Source organism: Macrosteles quadrilineatus, unplaced genomic scaffold (assembly GCF_028750875.1).
Source record: "Macrosteles quadrilineatus isolate MER2022 unplaced genomic scaffold, UCM_ALF_1.0 Scaffold_3__2_contigs__length_128488019, whole genome shotgun sequence".
NCBI lineage: Eukaryota > Metazoa > Arthropoda > Insecta > Hemiptera > Cicadellidae > Macrosteles > Macrosteles quadrilineatus.
In genome coordinates, this window is record NW_026542596.1 from 126,178,683 (window position 1) to 126,191,248 (window position 12,566).

General features: G+C 34.9%; 1 protein-coding gene across 2 annotated transcripts in view; it reads right to left on the reverse strand.

Annotated features, from left to right (window-relative positions):
• Positions 1 to 4,888: 4,888 nt before the first annotated feature.
• LOC128990979 (runt-related transcription factor 1-like) overlaps positions 4,889 to 12,566 on the reverse strand; it is a 76,372-nt gene continuing 68,694 nt past the window's right edge. For both annotated transcript variants that reach the window (XM_054413669.1, XM_054413668.1), the window contains exons 4-5: positions 6,785 to 6,982; positions 4,889 to 6,064 (exon numbers count right to left, since the gene is read on the reverse strand). In XM_054413669.1, coding sequence (XP_054269644.1) covers positions 5,559 to 6,064; positions 6,785 to 6,982 — 704 coding nt within the window. In that variant the 3' untranslated portion in view covers positions 4,889 to 5,558. The remainder of the gene's footprint in view (positions 6,065 to 6,784; positions 6,983 to 12,566) is intronic.

Below are 12,566 nucleotides of genomic sequence, written 5' to 3' on the forward strand. Positions count from 1 at the left end.
TTAGATTTTACGTCAAGTTGTGAAACCTGAAGACTCTGTTAATGTATTGATGTGTTGATCATTTTGAGACTTAGATACAAATTTCCTTGATCATAGAACTTTTTTATTAATTTTTTTATTAATCTTGACCAAAGAATCAGCTTTTTGTCAGTAAAAAGCTACACAGGTTATTTGAATTTCGCCTTCCATTGGCTGAATCATGCTTGTAAAATAACCCTACTGTAAAATCTGGAGGTTATTATGGGTGATTCATTTTACCGACATTTAAGTGTGCTGATCATGACAAAAATTTTCCCTACTTTAGGGTAGATTGTACAATTCGTCCTTTCCTATTTTGTTGCAATACAAGAAGATAAACCATTGTTGAAAATCAGGTTGTTTTATTTGATCAAAATAGTTTTGAAACCTGCCAAATAACAAGAAACAAAATGCAAACAACTTAGCATCTTCGTTGTAAACCAGGCTGAGCAAACACTAACATTGTCTTAAGCTGATTCATTCCACAAGTTTATTAGTGAGTATTTTTTTAAGTATAGATCCATACACGCCACGGAATACTTTTTTTGATAATTTATGAGGTGGTATTTTCAGCATAAGAAATTTTTTTTAAGTCCCACCTTCACATCCTTCATGTAGGAATCCAGGCCGGAACATTACACCATATACTTCACCTAAACACAACATAAAACATATTTACCTACGACCGTTTTTTAAAGTAGCCATTTCAGTTCAGTTCTTAGAATTGAAAAGTTTCACTTAACAGCTGTTTCATTTCATATCAGCATAGTTTTTCTCATATCAACACGGGTAACGGACCAATGAGGTTCAAGGATTGAGAGAAAAGAAGTGCAATTGTAATACTTCGAACGTCAACTAATCAGCTGATCAGTTGACAGTTTTAATTGTTGATCCGGCTTGTTCCTGTTGATACTCGCGTATTCTTAACCTAAGTTGGTGGAAGTTAAATGAAGGTTGATTTTAAAATATCAGTTAGTGAAAGTGGTGTTGACGAGATAGAAATGAGAGCACAAACTGTTTGTGCTAATCTTTTGCCACCAAAATCAAAACAAAGGTACCATATGCAATTACATACCAGCAGTTCATTAAATGGACGAAACAAAATAAGGTTAAATTGATTGTTCTTCTGGTTTATTTTGAAAACCTCTTAACAACTTTTCAAAACCCAACTCGTTGTGGACCACATATTCGATGCTGAGATCTAACTGTAAATTACCTGTTTCACTATATTATTCAGTTGTCCAAAAATATATGCAATATTTCCCTAATTGTACCTGATACAGTATTTATGGTAAGAATGCTGCTAGCAAAACCTATTGCCTGAAAAAGTAACGTAGGCCTATTATTTAACAAAGTTTTACAAACACGTAATTACATGAAATCAGCTGATTATACAATAAGTCGTTGCACCACTTTCAGTGACAATGACAATAAACGAAAACATAACCTCTCTAGGAAGTTATGAGTAGTGATTGTTAGTAATAAAAAACCAGATTTTTAGTAATTAAAAAACGGTCGTAGGTAAAGTAGTGTACGCAACTCGCGTTAATAGTCTTTACGACACTCGTAGAAGTTTTTAAGGCACTCGCCAAGGCTCGTGCCTTAAATTTTCTACTCGTGCCGTAAAGACTAACTTAACGCAATCGTTGCGTAAACTACTATACTTTCACAAATTGTATTTTCATCACAATTCTAACAAGTAAAATTTGATGAATGTTTTGAATTAGTTTCAAGCTTGGTTACGTATAATTTAGCTGATATTTTAGAATTAATTCTACAGTGATTGCTTAAGAGTTATAACGTGAGGGGCGAAGCCCTAAGGAAATTACCTTTTTAGTTACGATTCGCAGTACCAATAGATCATGATATTTAAAATGACACATCAATCGTAACAATCTGTGGAGGAAAGAGGCTGTTAGGATGTTACAGGGAAAACCCTTAAGTATGTAGGTTAATCAAACGTCAATAGTTCGGAGTATAAGAATTTCAAAAGCAATTATGATCAAATATTAAGCATTATCCTTGAGAGTGAAACCATCCTGGACGTATCGTGCCCAAGAGGCAGATTAAAGTGTAATTCTAGCGACAATGTACTAACTTAACTTTACTGTAATGCTCTTCTACATCCTATACCCTCCTTTAAAATTAAAGGATCCTCCTCTAAAATGCTGGTTAATATTAATATCTGGACACACTATTGTAATTTTAAGTAAAAATGATTGTAGTTTTACACATATAATAATAAGTGGTGATAATAAAGCTGTCTAGACATGGAGTCTCTTGAAGCACGTGATTTAGTAATATTACATCCAATCCTGAAGCCACGAAGCTCGTCTTATTGTACCTAGAACTTAAAAATATGATGAATTATAGAAAAAACTTAAACATGTCTCAATTAAGATTATGTAATCGTGCTACTACTGTCTTTGTTCCAAATCTATAAATAAGATTGATAATTCAGTACATTTTTGATTCAAAGTAAGCTTTGTTAAAATAAACTAAAAAATTGAAAATCATTACACTTTACAGAGAACATAACAGCATGAGTTTGACATCATTCTATTGCTGAGTCACCAGTACATAGCTAAGAATTTAATACCTTTACCTACGACCGTTTTTTAAAGTAGCCGTTTCAGTACAGTTCTTATAATTGAAAAGTATCTCATAACAGCATTGTTTACTTTCATAACAGCATAGTTTTACTCATAACAACACGGGTAACGGACCAATGAGGTTCAAGGATTGTGAGAGGAGAAGCAAAATTGTAATGATTAGAAATTCAACTAATCAGCTGTTCAGGCCAATTTAATTGTTGATTGGTGCAATTAGTAGTTTTGTTGAATCACTGTCAGTGGCAATGAGAGGTTATAAACAAAAACATAACCTCTCTTAGAAGTTATGAGTAGTGAATTTTAGTAATTAAAACGCCGTCGTAAAGTAGTGTACGCAACTCGCGTAAATAGTGTTAACGACACTCGTAGAAGTTTTTAAGGCACTCGCCAAGGCTCGTACCTTGAATTTTTTACTCGTGTCGTTCACTACGCAATCGTTGCGTAAACTACTATTAGTCATTAAAATAACAAAATACGAGACTCGTAGAAATAACGTAATGGTACAATAAAATACATTTTCTCAAATTTTTTTCTATTAAAAGTCTCACAACTCAATCCCAGGCATACGTCGAACACGATTACAAAACAGAATTGCCTAATCTTGGGTAAACAAGGGTGAAAATAAAACTGGGGGAGGTTGGTTTTAACACCATTTAGAGATTGTATTTTTATGCGATTAGGTTTGACAAGGCGAGAATCTGGGGAAGACGTTCCCTCGCGACGTGGCTTGGGTATTGACAAGCCAATTGGACTGAAAAGTGGGGCAAAAGTGGGGTAAAAGCGGAGCAAAACAGGGCAAAAGCATGGATCGCTGCCGAGACTCTGAAAGTGACACTGAATACCACACCTTCTTTACTTACAAACTTCTTACGTCCAGAGTAGTAGGAAATACTGTATAACTGATAGGCTTAGATATAATTTGGTGTACATGTTTTGAAAATTTCAAGGTTTGACATACGAAAGGTGGAAGACTTTGGGTTTTAAAGCTTTTGTCTTTGGACAATAGTTTTCAAATTTTGAGATATAATTTTAAAAGTGTCCAAAATTTACTATTTTTTTATGTAATTATATTACCCTATACTTTTTACTATTTCCCCACAAAAATCAAACATTTGGGTAATCAGACTCGTGTTCATTCTAAGTTATCTTGAGCCATAAATGCAAACTTCCTCAAATAAAAATACATGTTCTATACTTAAGTTTTGGTTTTGCTTCATCACTCATAAGATAACTGGAGTCAGAAATTTCTTGTCCAAACTCAAATAAGGTTAATTGATCTAAAACTCATTACTTTATTATTATTATGTAGAGCTGAATCTCAAAGTAAAACCAAACTATATTGAATCTCGCGTTCACTTTATTTGAAGTTCAAGTGAGTCATACTATGGTAAAAAAAAGCTAATATTGTTTGTTACCTTGCTGTACCTTCACAAAAAGCACACAGGCATGTTTGATTTTCTTCCGATTTGTCCATGCATTCCGTGCTACTGGGTTGAAAGTTAACGTTTATAGACGTTCAATAATAATTCATTTTGATAGCCCCAGAATTGCGTTTTATGACAAATAATGGCTAAACGTACCTCGTCAGACAATCTCGTAGTACATGTAGTATAGAAACTTGCTACATATATTTCGGTGGTTTTTTAGCTGTTCAACTAGAGCCATGAGAGCGATTTGAAGAACCCCAATAGCAACTCTTACCCCCGAGATCCCTACATAGCTCTTATCACTGTTCTCTACCCTGGGGACCATTCTTTTGAGATCCACACACCTCTACTACAATCAGCTTTCCCTCTTGGTAAAAAAAAACTTTTATTTTATTAATAATTGTTAGATTCCTTTTTTATGGCCAGAATAGGCATTTAGTAGAGGTGAAACGATCTTTTTTCAGAAGCAGTGGACTTACCTAAACCTCTTTGGATTTTATTAAACATAAACTGCATTCTTGAGACTTGTAGATCTAATCTTTGATAAGTTTTAATAGAGAAATAGAAGAATATATGACCGGCTTTGTCAGATTAGAGCAGATTTTTAAGCTATGGAAAACATAGCCGATGTTTGATGTCTTGCAGCTTTTTATAATTTGCTATCTCCAGAATCATTTGAATCAGGACATCTATGAATAGATGAACCTTGGATAAAATGAACCTTGTATTAGGTTCTCAGGATATAGCTTAGCCAAAGGATTTCAATAAACTATAAACCAATCAGAGGATAAATTTCAAAGGTTTAATCAAACAAAACTCGTGGGCGTCAAATCCTTCGATTTATTAACCTATCGTTTTTACATACAATGTGATCCACATATTTACATAAGTACAACATCAGTGTGGGTAGAAAATAATAGACATTAGGAATAACCTGTAATTTGTACACTATCCCATCGAGATTATAAAAATGTGATATTTGAATTTACAATAAGGATGAGTTTCTCTACAACATGTAAAAATTAATTGAGCCACTCAACAAGTTTTGTACACATTAATTATATCAACGCCCCAAAATTTCATAAAGGTTTAAGAGTATGTTTAATATTTCTGTTGCAGCATCGACCAAACAAAATTGATATAAAATAAATAAATTGTAAAAAGGTCTTTCAGCTCAGGAAATGTTTAGTAAGTTTCAACTTTTCATTCTGTATAGCATTATATAACATTCTGTATAACTTAAAGATTTAGCTATTTATTGAACACCTCTAAAATCTGGCAAACTTATGGCTGACAACATCTTAAGATTTCAAATGTTCATATCGTAACATGGTGGAATCCTACCATACCCTTGTAAAATGTACTGTTTCTTAAAACAAGTTGGGAAATAATATCACTTTTGATGCAGATTCAAAGTTCTCTTTGTAACTATACTTGGTTTGATTTTCTCCTTAAACATCTCTAGTAAGTCTTTACGATGTTTCCTTGAAGTACACAACCACTAGTACGGTCGCCACACATCGGAACTTCTTGAAGTACTCTTGGGTTCTGGAGCCGAAGAGGGTGGAGGGGATGGACTTTTGATCCTGACAGGACTTGGAGAGCTTGGCGGGGACTTTCTGGAGTCCGAAGAGACTTCCTCGGGGGGCGGGTTCCTAAATGGCAGGTGGTTGTACGGGTGGTGAGGATACAGCTGAGAGTACAGCCACTGGGAAGGTTGCAACAGCGGGGCGTTGAGGAAGAGGCTGAAGAAGGCGGGGTTGGGGTGGAACGGCAAGGGAGGGCTTGTGGGGTACACGGGGGATACACTCCGTGGGGGCTCCGCAGATCCTGATGACGTAGAGGACACAGGGGCCTCAGGTGGTCTAGGAGGCTCCGAGGGAGACCTGGACCTCTTCCTTCTTCTCCCTGGCGAGGTATCTGAGGGAGGTGTCCGTCGTTCAGGGGTGACATTCACACTGATGGGTCCTAGGGGCTCCGGACCTGGTGACCGGACGAGCTCTGTCACTGAAAATGAGAAAAGATAATTGGTGTGATGATAAAATAACAATTAAATTTACCTATATGTAAAATCTCTTAGCTATCAATCTAAAATTATGAAAATAAACTTTAAGTGTTTAATTTGCAGACGTTTATGTGGATGTGGTGATGAGTAACGTATTAGTGTCTTTGATTAATTGCACTGTGTGATTGGACCATGGGTTCCTCTAGTATTTGTGTCTTCGAGGAATTGCACTGTGCGATTGGACCACGGGTTCCTTTAGTATTTGTGTCTTCGAGGAATTGCACTGTGTGATTGGACCACGGGTTCCTCTAGTATTTGTGTCTTCGAGGAATTGCACTGTGTGATTGGACCATGGGTTCCTTTAGTATTTGTGTCTTCGAGGAATTGCACTGTGTGATTAAACCATGGGTTCCTTTAATATTTGTGTCTTCGATTAATTGCACTGTGTGATTGGACCACGGGTTCCTCTAGTATTTGTGTCTTCGAGGAATTGCACTGTGTGATTGGACCACGGGTTCCTCTAGTATTTGTGTCTTCGAGGAATTGCACTGTGTGATTGGACCACGGGTTCCTTCGTTTGGATACCACATAACGTCTTGCAACAAATATCAAGATTTTTGAATTTGTTTATAAGTAATAATATAAGTTATTGATATTATGTTGCGGTTTCTTACTATGTGTAATCTAAAAGTACACTAACTACTTTATTTTTGCTCAGTTACCTCTCGCTGATGGGTGTAACGACTGCTCGGCAGCGGCTGCGGAGAGCGCCAACATCCTAGGAAAGTGAGGGGGGTGCAGACCAGGGGGGGCTGCGCAGTGAGGGGGCAGGTAGGGGGGTGGGTAAGCCCCTAGACCTCTGGTAAACGCACTGCCCCACGGGCCTTCCCCAGCACCCATGCTCAGGTGATGCGCCATCCCTGTAAACGTGGGCAAACCATGAAAAATGTGCAGTTAAATACAAATAATACAAATTCAAAACAGGTTTAAATTAGTGAATGATACAAATTAGGTTATTGTCCAAAATGCGAAATGTACAGTGTATAGGAGAAAGATGTTTCTAACACTGCGTTTGGAAATTTCGATGTTTTGGCAACCAATAAGCGTGGAGTAAAGATGTAATACACCTAATCGCTTTTTTAGGGTAAGAAAAGTGATTTTGGATAGTGGTGAACTTTATAAATAAAAAAAATTCTTTTGAGATTCATAATATGAACTATTTATTTTATGTTTTACCGAACGTTTACAGTTTGAGACTTCGTTGTAACTGAGAAAGGCTTTTAGTGCTGTTAATCTGACACTAATTCTGCACGCGATCTGGAGTGTGTTGCCATTAGTTAGGGCGTAAAGAAGCAAATCCGATCTCAATATCTACTTTGCCGATCTTAATAGTATTAAGTAGAAACTTCTGTAACATAAATTAGAAAACACGCCATCTTCTTACCATCAAGATCATTATCATCAGTGTCTTGGTGGTTAAAATCTTAATAAGGCTAAGTTATTTTAAATTTTAAGTAAATTTTTAAAATTACAACAAGACGTTATATTTAAGACAATTAAAGACAATTTATTTGTAATTCTCATTTTTCTGCTAAAGTGACAAAGAAATATACGTAACAATGTGCTTGTAAAAAAGTTTTCATCTAAAAGGTATCTGTAGTTATTTGTGCGGTACCAGTGTAATTAATAAAATCAAGTATACCAATGTAAAGAATTGAAAATATTACATAGCAAAGATAAAAAATACAAAAATAGCGCGTCTCTGAGTTTAACGACACATTGTCTTTACTTTCATTTATGAGTAGTGACAATTTTTCAGCTTTTTTTCCAAATTATTCTAAAGAATGGCCAGTTTGATAGAGATCTACAACATTATACTCTGTAAATACATACTCACAGTAGACATCGCGTTAATTCTAAGACGTTAAATCTAAGATTGGGCTTCATAACAGTTTTAAAACATTTTGTTCATGTTTACCATATACATTTTACAGTATAGGTGTGCATGCATATATCGAATAGTTTTGGAAAATGTATATCATTGTTACACATTTAAGTAGTTTCATTGTTACATTTTGTGCTTTGATCATCAAAAGAAGTAAAACAATATACATATATTTTTCCAAAAGTACTAATATAAAATTAATACTCATCATGAATTAACCTTATGTACTAAATGTCACATTGCTAACCTCCATGAACCTCCCGTTACGGGTCCATGCTAACCCTTCTACGGGTCATCACAGAGTTAATGTACACAGTCGTCTTAGACACAGGAAGGGTTGTAAAGGTCGGGAATATGATATTTTGACAAAGAAGGGATGTTAAGGTCGTAAGTCGACGCAAATGTCGCAACCCTACCAGTGAATCCCTCCTGTTCTGTCTCTCAGTTCGACAAATCCTGAGACAGGTGTGACACAACATTAAGAACCATTTGTTGGTTGAAGGTATGAATCGATGACATGTAGGTGGATTTTAGTGAAGGTAGGGCTCCGAATTAACAAATCACGACATTATTAGATGGGCAAAAGTAATTTTCTTTGGCACAATTTAAACCCAGACCCAGAGCAAGGAAACCTTTAATCGTATACCAATCGCCTCTTCTCTGTCAATAAGAACTATTCACTATATAAAACATTAATATAACATTAATTTAGGCTAATTAACACTAGTATGGGGTTAATAGAGAGTAAAGAGAAATAAAAGTAAGGAGTTTGATTTAATCAGTGACAGTGATAAAACAGTGCTGGCCAGTCTTTACAGTTTTAACCAGTGTTGTCACTTTTTATTCAATTTAATCATTTGATCATCATGGCTAGTTTTGATTTATTGGGATTTTGACAGTGTTTTCAAGAATCTTTTGACATACCACAATGTATACATTGATGATGTGGCTACTTACAATAACCTGACGAAGTTCTAAGGAACGAAACTATTTGTCATACCAGCTACTGTGGTTGGATAAGGTAATCCTTTTATTTTGTCAACAATATATTCCAACCAAGGGTCACAATGAAGAACACTCCTAACATACTAATGATAATAATTTAATAAAAAAATTAATAACCTGAAAGCACAAAAAATTACATCAAATAACACTTATAATAATATGCTAATGGGGTGTGATGGTGATTGGCATGTCCAACCGAAATCGATACTGACTTGTGAGTCAACAGTATAATGCTAAATATATTATTGCAAGTGTTATTTGCCATATGTTTGTCCTTTCAGGTAATTTAATAACACGTACGATGCTGATAAAGAAGTTAATTAAAAATTAATACAATAAGTTTATTCACTATAAATTAAAAAAATTATAAATGAACCATCATTGTTATTGTTGGAACATTTATTTACCTATTTGTTAGTAATTTTGTTGGATTATTTGCCTATACAACTACTGTCTCAGAGTATTTAGTATTTTTTTTTTTTTTTTTTTTTTTTTTTTAGTATACGTTATATCAGGATATGCTGAAAGGCAGCACAAAGCGAAAACAAATCAGACGGCGTAGATAGGCAAAACAGCTACACGTGTAGCCATCTTGCGTGTTGCGTATTGCGGGCGCCACAGTAATATTGTACTTGATTTTATTTCATTTTATATCTGTAAATAATTATGTTTATAGAATGTATCAATTATTCCAAGCATGTTTAATTTAGGCAACATTCCTTTTGTTGAGTTAATCAAATTTACGCTTATGTATTTGATGTTTAGAAAGTATGTAATACAATTTCTTATATTTTTACTACGAAAGCTTATTTAATGGTTGGTTTTATATAAAACTGCTCAGAGAATAATTACAATAAATTAAATCTTGCTTCGTTTTGTTTCTCTGATATAAGATAAAATATAAATTCAAATTTATTTTTAAAATTGACATCTTACTACACATTGTAGTCTGCTGTAAAACAAAGAATAATACAACATAACGATTTTACAAGTTTGTCCAAACCTTATTATGATGATTATTATTATAAGGGATGTTTCTTATAATGTTAATTGATAATAAGCGTGATAATGTACCTAAAAAATGTATTTTTGTGCGCTACTATGAAACTCCCTAACTTTTATAAATAATTATAAAAATAATTCAATTCATGAGTACCTTTTTCGTATTTTAAGTTGATCAAAATGAGAATATACTAAATTAATTTCCTTTCAGTCCAATTAAAATTTTCTGTCCCCTTTACTTCATACTCGATGTCCATAAAGCATTACCAACGTAATTTAATAGTATTACAGTCAAAAGTCATTAAAATGTTTACGTTTCAACATTTATTTTCATTCCGCACAAAGTCAAACGATCTAATACATTTGTCAAGTCCTATAATAAAGGCGTTATCGATCAAGACACACGACCCGCGAGGTTGGTTGAGACGACTGTGGAGGGTCACGTGACAAGATGGGTGGGGGGGGGGGAGTTGAAAAGAAAACAATAAACCCGTCCATCCACATCTTGAGGCCGGACCGGGTTGATTGCAGAAACTTTTATTTCATTTACGGTGGAGGCAATTGGAAAATGAAATTTTCTCGCCGGGTTAGTTGACGATTGACCGATATTTCAGGGGGAAGGAGTTAAGGGGAAATGCGGTGCGCGGCGCGGTGACGTTTTGTGGGACCAATAGCGTGCCACAACCCCTCCCCACCCCGACGTTATCCTCCCTACCTCACACCGTTCTTATCTTGGCTCCGTCTTACTCTTCTTCTTCGTTATTGTTTTATCGGGTCACCGCTTTACCCTCGAAGCGCCACAATCCATTTTCACCTTCCTATTATTTTTGCCTCATTCGCGTTGTCATCTCCCGGATCATGAGCAATTGGATCTCTCCTGTCAAAACACACCCGCGCCTAATGGGTTCGGTAACAAACACTTGGCGAAAAGTTCGGTTACTGCTTACAAGATTTCTCACGTTAATTAACAAGCAAAAATATTCATTAGGGGAAGAAGGGGTGTTTTAGTGTCTCACCAATATTTTGTAGAAAGTCCACACATTATTTCAAGTCTTAATAATAGTAGTTTTATTATAATTTTGAAATTCAAACCAAACTATCCTGTGCCTCTACTATTGTGTATGGACCAATGATGTCAAAGTATTTAATGAATAGTTAAATACATTTAAAACTAAAATATTACCACCCATACATGCATGACTTAGAATTTGGTGATAGCCTACGATAAATATTTTCTTCCGATTATTTAAAACCCGTATTAGAGCACACTAGTAAAGGTGTTAAACAATACAAAAGAGTATTAAATTGCTTGGTTCAAATTAGTCACTTACATTATAAATCTTCTTTAAAATGTCGACTTATTAACTTACTGAAAAAGTATACTTCTGGCATATATTTTAGGTGTAAAAATTACTATTATACAAATCCAAACCATACAGTGTTGACCACTTGTTATCATATTACAGATTGTTTGGAGAATTTCTAAAAAGACAAGGCGCAGATAGGCAATCCAGAGACACGTGTAGCCATTTTTCGTTTGGCATTTTGCAGGGGCCAGACGCTCAATCCTTACTGTAAGAAGTAGTAATATGATGTGTCCTTATATTAATTCATCTATTGCCCGTTCATCAGTATGCTATTATTAATATAAAAAAATATTTTCTATGGGTATGTAGATAATAAATTGGGAATACTAAGTTTGGATAATAAGCTAAACCTCGTTTCTTTAATGCTATAAGCTCATTTTAAATGAATATTCAGTCAATATTTTACTAAAATATTTTTTGAATTTTAATATTTTATATTACAGTTATTCGCCAAACAGCATTAATTAACCTCGTTAAAGTTAACGGATGGGACAAAGAAGGAAGGAAGCTATTAAATATCGGATTCTGGAAGCTGAAAGGGGATCAGCCGCTCCCCAACGACACGACGGTAATCCTCGCTATTCTAGGTTTAATGATATCCTGATGGCAACCAGGTAGGAATATAACCAATAGGAATCTATATAGCCAAGTAGCCAGGTAGTCAAGTAGCCAAGTAACCAGGTAGCCAAGTAGCCAAGTAGCCAAGTTGCCAGGTAGCCAAGTAACCAGGTACAGTAGTTAAGTAGCCAAGTAGACATACAGTCAATTATTTCGAAAGTTACGTATATTAGACATAGCCTAACGGTTAGGTGGCTACTTAGCCATATTGCAATATTTAGTTGTTCAAATTTATACATACATTTAGGCAGTTAAGGCATGTAGTCGTGATTTGACGTATGGAGATGGCCGCGCTGCCTGACGGAAAGTTCGGCAACTACCAGGACGCTATGAGCGGATGTATAAATATTAAAAGCTATATTTGAATATTTAATAATATGAATGTTTTAAATTATTAGTTTAAAAAATATTTTTTGATCACTCCGTTTCCTTTAATATGCCCTGTAGTTTAAATTTTGTTTGAAACTTTGTATTTGTTTTAGTATAAAACTTTGTTTCTGTATAGTTTAACGTTTCAGTCTAAAATTCTCATTTACAAAATTCATTACTTATAAGAATTTACTATAA